Source organism: Panthera leo, chromosome B1 (genome assembly GCF_018350215.1).
Source record: "Panthera leo isolate Ple1 chromosome B1, P.leo_Ple1_pat1.1, whole genome shotgun sequence".
Classification (NCBI taxonomy): Eukaryota; Metazoa; Chordata; class Mammalia; order Carnivora; family Felidae; genus Panthera; species Panthera leo.
In genome coordinates, this window is record NC_056682.1 from 132,994,626 (window position 1) to 133,004,600 (window position 9,975).

At 38.0% G+C, this 9,975-nt stretch overlaps 1 protein-coding gene across 2 annotated transcripts in view; it reads left to right on the forward strand.

Annotated features, from left to right (window-relative positions):
* Nucleotides 1-3,867, forward strand: part of HSD17B11 (hydroxysteroid 17-beta dehydrogenase 11) — a 41,703-nt gene extending 37,836 nt beyond the window's left edge. For both annotated transcript variants that reach the window (XM_042935947.1, XM_042935948.1), the window contains exon 8: nucleotides 3,013-3,867. In XM_042935947.1, the coding sequence (XP_042791881.1) occupies nucleotides 3,013-3,103 (91 nt within the window). In that variant the 3' untranslated portion in view covers nucleotides 3,104-3,867. The remainder of the gene's footprint in view (nucleotides 1-3,012) is intronic.
* Nucleotides 3,868-9,975: the final 6,108 nt, after the last annotated feature.

Below are 9,975 nucleotides of genomic sequence, written 5' to 3' on the forward strand. Positions count from 1 at the left end.
ACATAGGGGGCACCAAAATGTTTGTTGATTGAATAAATTAATTGTATTTCCTAGACCTTTAGCATAGAGCCACAAAGTTTGTGCTCTGAGGTTAGGTGAAGCTGTGTTTGTGACTTGCTCACACACGAACACAGATGAGTTGTTTATTTTTATTTATTTATTTATTGTCATATATGAAATTTATTGTCAAATTGGTTTCCATACAACACCCAGTGCTCATCCCAAAAGATGCCCTCTTCAATGCCCATCACCTCCCCTCCCCTCCCCTCCCTCCCACCCCCCATCAACCTTCAGTTTGTTCTCAGTTTTTAAGAGTCTCTTATGCTTTGGCTCTCTCCCACTCTAACCTCTTTTTTTTTTCTTCCCCTCCCCCATGGGTTTCTGTTAAGTTTCTCAGGATCCACATAAGAGTGAAAACATATGGTATCTGTCTTTCTCTGTACGGCTTACTTCACTTAGCATCACACTCTCCAGTTCCATCCACATTGCCACAAAAGGCCATATTTCATTCTTGCTCATTGCCACGTAGTACTCCATTGTGTATATAAACCACAATTTCTTTATCCATTAAATGAGTTGTTTAATTTCTTTGAAGCTGTGTCGTCATCTGTCACATGGAGACAGTAAGGCTTTATAGGACTGTGAGGAATAAATAAAATGATGCATTTGGAGTATTCAATAAAAGTTATATACAACTGTTATTATTATAATTAACACTATTATTATCATTGCCCTGATTTTTCTCTGACTGTGAATGTTGAGTGCTCAATTGCCAAGCTTTATTTTAATGCCATCTGGTCAGATGTCTGTATATACAGTTGACCCTGAACAACATGGGTTTGAACTTTAGGGGTCCACTTATAGGTGGATTTTTTTTATAAGTACAGTACAGTATTATAAGTGTATTTTCTCCTATGATTTCCTTAATAACATTTCCTTTACCCTGATTTACTTTATTATAAGAATATAGTATAGAATACAAATAACATATAAAGCATGTGTTAATTGACTGTTTATGTTATCAGGAAGGCTTCCAGTCAACAGTAGACTATTAGTAGTTAAGTTTTGGGGGAGTCAAAAGATACATGTGTGTTGTTCAAGGGTCAACTATAGTTACCTGACTCATATATTCTGTTTAGATCCCCTCAGACTCATTGGATTGTGACAAGTTCCTCAATATTCTTAAATACAGGCATACCTCATTCTATTGCCTTTTACTGTACTCTCAGATGTATTTTTAACAAATTGAAGGTTTTTGATAATCCTATATCAAGCAAGTCTACCAGCATCATTTTTCCAACACCATTTTCTGACTTCATGTCTCTGTGTCACATTTTGGTAACTCGCAATATTTCAGACTTTTTCAAGATTATATTTGTTACAGTGATCTGTGATCGGTGATTTCAACTTGCTGAAAGCTCAGATGATGGTTAGTGCTTTTTAGCAGTAAAGTATTTTTTAATTAAGGTGTATAAAATTGTTTTAGACATAATGCTATTGCACCTTAATAGACCACAGTATAGTGTAAACGTCATTTTTATATGCACTGGAAAACCAAAAAATTCATTTGACTCGCTTTATTGTGATATTCGCTTTATTGCTGTATTTTGGAACAAGATCTGCAATATCTCCGAGGTATGCCTATATAGGGTGGGAAGAAAAATTTGGACCTACCACTTATCCATCATGCACAAAATAGAATATTTAAAGTATTTTATATTAACGCATTGATTTTTCACAAGAACAGTGTGGAGTAGGTGTTAATGTTTCCATTTTCATGTGAGGAGTTTAATCTCAAAAGTTAAATAATTTGTTCAGCATTATGCTCAAAACCAAGTTCATTCTCTGCATTTTCATTTAGCGGTTCTGTTTCTTTAGTCTCTTAGTGGAGCATTTGAACAATATTTTGAATTACAAAGTGTAAAAGTAGTTCCTATTCTCACTTCCTTCCCAGTGTGATGTTTCTTGTTTCAAAAGTCTTTAACATCTCAGCTCTTCAGTTCTACACACCGCTTCTCTGGATCTTCTGAAAAATACAGGAGCGTATTTATTTCAAAAACTAAATATTTCAAGTGACTCCTACCCTAAAAGGTGGTTAAACCTCCTTCCTTTCCCTTTTGAAACCAAAATGGATTTAATTGAAAAGAACATATAGTAGTGACTCAGAGTTAAAGTTCTTAATCTTGTTTAAGATGATACATGATAAAGGATACACCCATACTGGCAGATTATAGATGTATATTATCCCTACTGATTATGAAACTGCTGATGACAAGAAGTTGCTATTAATATGGTACTGCTTTCCTTATAATTGTTAAATTAGCTGTCACAGCAGCACGTACATTCCTAGAAAATAGTCCAGAGAAGTAAGAGACAAATCATATCTTCAGTTTTCAGACAAGGCTTGTTTGCACATATTTATCCAAGGCTTGGAAGCCTCCACCCTAAAGGTATTTCCATAACCAGCTGTGGATGAGAAAACAGCATTATAATGGGGGACTTTAGAAATATTCATTATTGGGGTGCCTGGCTGGCTCAGTCAGTAGAGCATATGACTGTTGATCTCAGGGTCATAAGTATAAGCCCCACATTGGGCATGAAGCCTACAAAAAAAAAAAAAAAAAGTATGTTCATTATTAGGTGGGGACTAGGGCAATGGGGCTAAACTCTGGTTTTTTTAAGAAATATCCAAAAAATTTCCTTATTCTTAAATGAAGAAGAGAAAGAAAAAAGAGAGAGAGAGAGAGAGAGGAAGCCCAACACAATAGTTTCTGTCTTTTATGTGCCTGTTCCACTTTACTCTCATTTTATCACAGGGCTCCCTGACTGTATTCCAGTATGATTTCTACATTGCATATAGCTGCCTAATCATAGAACATATATTAAAAAGTTATTTCTCTCATGCAAAAAAAAAGATGATACATGATAGACATAAGTATTTTAAAAGAATATATTTTACAAGTGCATTTAATATTAATTTCCTAATTATTTTCATGTATCTTTTTTTTTTAGGATCCTTCCTGAGCGTTTCCTGGCATTTTTAAAACGAAAGATCGATATTAGGTTTGATGCAGTTATTGGATATAAAACTAAAGGACAATAAGTTCTACATGGGCTGCATTCTACATTTAGTTGATGTAAATATATACCTTAAAAATGCTTGCTTTCCAAAACATCATTATATTTAAGTAACATAACTTAAATTCTTCTTCATACGTTAGCCATAGATAAATAAAACTGATTTAGCAGGTTTCAGTGGATTTCATCTAATATTCACCAGAATTTTAACGTTTAGACTTCTGCTTTTCCTAATTATCTTTTTTTTCTTCAGTATCCTCTTTTGAGGCCCTGGCAGTGCACATTTATTACCACCTCTCCTCTAGCTGAAAGCTAATTTCATATAATACAAAGAGGGGAATATCTTAGGAATTGACCTCACAGAAAATGGAGAAAAGGAACAAAAATAATTTTATAATAATTTCTAAGAGTTTGTGGCTTGTGAAGGCTTTGCAAAATTTGTATTATAAATATGTAAGATATAGTGGTATTTCTAATTTCACTTAAGTTTTATATAATTCACGTGTTTCCTTTTCTATTCTCCATAAAAACAGAAACTTCAGGCTCTCTAAATTTAATGAAGAACTGTATCTAATGGCATTTCACAGTGAGTTTCATGTGATGTAAGAAATACTGCTCAAACATTTCATCCTGCACATTACCACACTGTTTCATTCCAAAGCCAAACATTTCAGCTCAAGGAAACTAGAGATGGACACATCTTGCAGGTATAGAAGCACCATTGGGATTTGAGGCAGAGAATTAAGAGAATGTACCCATAGTGGCAACAATAAACAAATCAAACTTAAACTTTTGTCTCTGTCTTTTTGTCTTGAAAAGAAAACTTGATTTATCCTTCAAATTAAAGGAAAATGCATTATATAATCAAATGTCTTTTTTTATTTTTTTAATATCTGGAAATTTCTTGGATGCAAGTGAGGCTCAGTGAGATGAGAATATGAATTGAAAAAATATTCAGGTTTGTTGGATTTCTATTGAAAAAAAATATTTCCAAGACTGTGTTAATATACACAAAGTAAAGAACTTTGATCCTTCCATCAGAAGGTTCATACTTAGAAAACATATAACTCAGAATCACTGACCCTGGTGAAATGTAGTAAATGAGTCACATTTAGGTACAGAAATTTCATGGTAAAAGATCTTGATTCTGTTTCTAAACAGAAACATACTTACTTATTTTTACTTTTTTAACTTTTAAAAAAAGTTTATTTGTTTTGAGAGAGAGAAAGAGAGCAGGGGAGGGGCAGAGAGGGAGATAGAGAATCCGAAGCAGGCTCTGTATCGCCAGCACAAAGCCCGACGCGAGGCTCGAACTCACGAACCATGAGATCATGACTTGAGCCAAAATCAAAAGTCAGACACCTAACTGACTGAGTCCCCCAGGCTCCCCAAAACTTATATTTATTTAATATGTGTCTGGTACTTTCCTAAACAGTTGGCTTATTGAACAATTAAGTTATGTCATCAGTGCCACTGCAGATGATAAGGATCATAAGATAATCAGCTTAAGGAAGGTTATATTGTAGATTCTATAATATATGAAAATGTTTCACAGCAGGTATTCCTGCAATAATGTTATCCCTGCCCATCAACTACCTTCTAATACAGAGAATCCAAATACAATTGCTGTCAGACTACATTCTACATTCGGTTGATGTAAATACATATCTGAGTCAAAAATTCCTCCTTCAAAAACATTGTCACATTTAAATAACATAACTTAGATTCTTCTCCAACATTAGCCATGCTCTGGTAGCACTCTACTGGAGTACCTATGAATAACCACAGAATTTATAGATTTACCTAAACTCTGTCCTGTTAGGTGAGAGTGACACTAGAAGGTTGGAGAGTCTCTTCCAGTCAGCTTGGGACTCATTTTGAAATACATGTAGTGTTTATTATTTTGATTAAGTTATACCTGCTCCAGCTTGCCAAGAATAATGAAGTAGGTGAGGAGAAAACACAGTGAAACTTCAGTAAGGTGACTGAGGCCCCAAGATTACTGATGACTTTCCTCTTTTCACAATAAACATGTTTACCTCTTTTTTAAAATTTATTGTTAGTATTTATTTATTTTTGACAGAGAGAGAGAGAGAGAGAGAGAGCCAGAGCATGAGTGGGGGAGGGGCAGAGACAGAGGGAGACCCAGAATTCGAAGCAGGCTCTAGGCTCTGAGCTGTCAGCACAGAGCCCGACGTGGGGCCCAAACTCACGGACTGCGAGATCATGACCTGAGCCGAAGTCGGACACTCAACCAACTGAGCCACCCAGGCACCCCAAAACATGTTTACCTCTTAACACACTTGTCTGAAATTAACACTTGGAAGGATTCTGGCATTAACCATTATGAGAAATAAGTACTACTTCTTGGATAGTACGCTGACAGAATGGTAATCAGTCCTTTTCATGCATGTTAACCATATGCTAGGCACACTTGGCCATTTAATCTTCCAGCGATTCTGTGTAGTAGGCGTCGAAGGCATTGCTGAAATTCCTGTAGCAAGCAGTAACTCAGAACCTTAGAGGCTGACGCCCTAACTCTGTTGAAAGGTTAATGAATGCTGTAGGAGTTCTGGGTTTTTGTTCCCTGCCTCCCCCCTCCTTTTTTTTTTTTTTTTTTTTTTTTTTTTTTTTGTTGCTGTTAAAAAAAAGCTTGTTCTGATTCACTAACATCAGTCAATTACTTCTTTGACTCTAAGTCTGAAAACTTTTAACTGTTATTTGAATGAATGAATTCTAACTCTGAACCCACGTCCTAACAGTTTAGTGGGAAAACTCATCTCAACCACCAATAGGGCCACTTCTGAGAGTCACACCAAAATCAAAGAGGCTTACGTTGCCTTGGGGTAAACAGGAAAGACTTCTCTATCAACTATCATGGTACTCTGTGGTCCTAATGTAGGACCTTGATAACAGACGGCTCTCTCTTTTGTGGGGTACAGAAATCCTGACTGTTGGTAAGGAACTAACACTCCTTGGACACATCATAAAGTCTTCCTGAGTCCTTGCTATCACCCTGGAGCCCTGCTATGGGACAACTAGGACTCACTGGCCTCTCCTATTCCCTTTGAGAATATTCCCATTCTTGCCTTCAGAAGCACTCTTCCCTGTCCCTGTCCTCATGCTACCATTCTCATGCCAGAAATCTATTCTTTTTAATGGAAATAAGGATTAGAAAGAGTAAGGAATCAAGCCAAGGAAAAGGGTTAAAATTGACCCTTAGTAGGTTGTCAACATCAACTTGGCTAGCAAGTAAATAGCAATGAGGATTTTACTGTGGGGGAGGGGAGCAATTATTAAGAGCCTCCTCTCCCAGGCTGGGCAATAGACTTACTCCCTTGAAGAATTCTGGGTGGTAGACATCATTATTCCCATTTCATAGATGAGGTAGCCCAAAGGCATTCACCAAACTTTCCTGAAATCACACTGCTACTCAGAGGTCAAGCTGAGGATTTGAGCCCAGGTTTTCTGACTCATTATCCTACAACCTCAGTGGAATTCCTGGATAGTTGAACCATCACCCTAAGCCCCCTCTGCTTCCTTTTACTCAAGCTCCCCTTGGTATTCAGACAATATTCCATAATTAGCCAATGAAAATCTCCAATGGGAATTGAAGCTATTTCATCTAGGAATTATTTTAAGGTAGAATGAAATCCTAAATCCTAGTTGCTCAAGTATTCTACCTAAAAAAAAAAAAACAAAAAAACAAAAAACCTAGCCTGGACTGACCCAATATCACAACAGTCTAAAGTTTCCTGAAATTAAAATGCTGAGCCTGAAAATATTGGGATAGTCTTAATCTGCACTGGCCATCACATCCTTCCCCAAAATAGATAGAAATTCCTGGTACACTTTAGAGCCAATCTGATCACTCCAGTTGTTGTTTGTTTTGTTTTCCTTTTTCTTTCCCTCTTTTTTTTTTAATTGGTCTAGGGATGACTGGACAATCTCAGGATGAGAGAGATGTGCCTTTTACTTTCATAGACTTCCCTGTAATTGCAGGTGGCCTCGTGTAGTAATTCAAGCTAGCATCTTCTCTACACCATCTGTGTTCCCCAACAGAAAATGGCACATCTAACAGGTGTCCAAGCTAAAAACCTGGAATTACACCTGCCTCCTTTTGTTCACCTTCATCCCTCATCTCAGAAAAATCCTCTAGTCCTTGGCACACACGTTAAATATTGGTCACCATTCCCACACTTATATTTCCAGCCTGAATCTCTCCTCTGAATGCCACACACAAATGCAAATACCTTCTTGATATCTCTGCCTGTATGACCTGCAGGCATTTCAACGTAATATTTCTGAAACTGAGATTTTCGTGTTATCCAAAAACTGTTCCAAACCCCATTATTCCAGTTGCTCAGGTCAAAAAATGTAGTGTCATCCTTGATTCCTCTCTCTCACTCCCCACATTCATTACAAAAACAATTCTGTTTGTTCTACCTTGAAAATACATACGGGGGTGCTTGGGTTGCTCAGTCGGTCAAGTGTTCAACTCTTGATTTCAACTTAGGTCATGATCTCATGGTTCATGAGTTCCAGCTGTGTCAGGTTCTGTACCGACAGCGGAGCCTGCTTGGGATGCTCTGTCTCCCTCCATCTCTGCCCCTCCCTTGCTCTCTCTCTCTCTCAAAAATAGACAAATAAACATCAGATATATCTGTATCTATATCCAGAATTCTATCACCTCTTATCACCCCTACTGCCACCACCCTGATGCAAGCCACCATCACCTCTTGTTACCCCCAGCACAGCAGCCAGAATGGGTCTTTAAAATATGAGTTCACATCATGCTTCAGCTCACAATACCCCATCAGCTTCTCGTCTAAAACTTAAAGCAAAAGTTTTTACCATGACCTAGAAGGCCATATGTAATCTAGTCTTCTTCCCCACTACCTTATTACCTGTATTAGAGTTCTCCAGAGAAACAGAGCCAGTAGGAGATTTTATATACATACATACATACACACATACATACATACATACAAGAAGAGATACAGTTCAAGGAATTGAGGAATTGGCTCATGTGATTGTGGGAGGCTAGCAACTCTGAAATCTGTTGAGGAGACAGGAAGACTGGAAACTCTTGGGCACAAGTTGATGTTGCAGTCTTGAGGCAGAATTTCTTCTAACTCAGGATATCTTAGTTCAGGCTGACAATATCAAGGATTTGGTGTCTAGTGAAAGCCTGCCTCCTGGTTTACAACCAGCCAACCTGTCTTCTTTCTGTGTCTTTACCTAGCAGAAGGGGCAAGGGAGGTCTCTGGTATCTCTCTCTCAGTCTCTTTTTTTTTTTTTTTCCAAATGTTTATTTATCTTTGAGAGAGAGAGAGAGATAGAGCCCTGAGTGGGGCTCTGTGCTGGCAACTCGGAGCCTGCTTGAAATTCTCTCTCCTTCTCTCTCTCTGCCCCTCCCCTCTTTCTCCCAAAATAAATAAATAAACATTAAAAAAAATAAAGACTACTGATCATAGATATTAAGCACAAAATACCTTCACAGGAATACCTAGATTACTGTTACACTGAATAGCTAGAAACTATAACCTATCCATGTTGACCCATAAAACTGTCACACTACCCTCACCTTCTTTCAGTTCACGCCCTTGATGTTCCATGACCCACCAGACATGTTCCTATCTCAAGACCTTTGTATGTCACTGTTCCCTTTCCAGAATGTTCTTCCTGCAGATACCCACATGGCTAGCTCCATCTTCCTTTTAAATCTTTTTTCCCTTAGGTCTTTTCAGAACTTAGCACTCCTTACCTAAAACCCTGCCTACACAACCATGCCCTACCAGATTCCATTTCTGCCTCTGTTCTCGATTTTTCTCCCTGGCACTTACCATTGTGGAGCATACTATATATCTTCCTTATTTATCATCTTTATTGTCTACATTGCCCCTAGAGCATAAATTTCCCAAGGGAAGTGATTTGTTTTGATGTATTTTGTTCAATGCTGTATCCCCAATGCCTGGAACAGTCCCTAAGACTATATCAAGAGTTTGATGTATATTTATTAAATTAATGCCCATTTATTCTATTATTCCCTCTCCCAAATATCTCTTTGCCACCACTTTCATTCAGGCCACCACCATCTCTGGCCTGGGTGACCTAACAGCTGTCCAACTGGTTTCCCTCCATCTATTCTTGCCGTTCTTCCAATGCATCCTCCATCCTGTGGCATTTCTAAATCCTCTGCTCAAAACATTTCACTAGCCTTCCTTGATGCTGAGGCTCTCAATGATTGAGCCTCTATGCACCTATACATTATCTTCTCTCTGCCCTACACTCTCTTATCCAAGACAGACCTAGTCCTTCAATGTGCCATGATCTTTCACATCCCGGTGCCTCTACACATGGTTTCCTATATCTGGAGCATTCTTATCCTCTTCACCATGTGGTCAACCCCTGCTCGCCCTTTAGGTCCCATTTATGGCTCACCTCCCACCCACCTTCCATCTTCAGGACTGGTGATGCTCACATAGCTCTTTATATTTAGGACCACCATGGCACTATGCACCAGGTGAAGAATAAAGAAACAAGAGATTTCTATCCTCCCAAGGAAATGGGTAGCCAGAGAACAGAGGTAATTGCTATATAATAATTTGACAGTAAGATATGAAAGACAGGATGGTAAAAGGGGATTGGGTAGGGAAAGATTTCACAGAATATTTTTACAATTGAAGAGATCAGAAGGTAGTTGAAAGCAAAAGAGACAGGTCCTGTAGGCAGGAAGAAGTTGGAATTAATAGGGAGAAAAGAATAATTGGAGGAACAAGGAAAGAAATCTTGAGAAGTACACAATAGCGATCAAGACCCTTTCTTTGCTACTATAAGAAAAAAAGTAGGATTGATATGCAGAGATGAAGCAATGGGTTTCATAAACAGAAAATA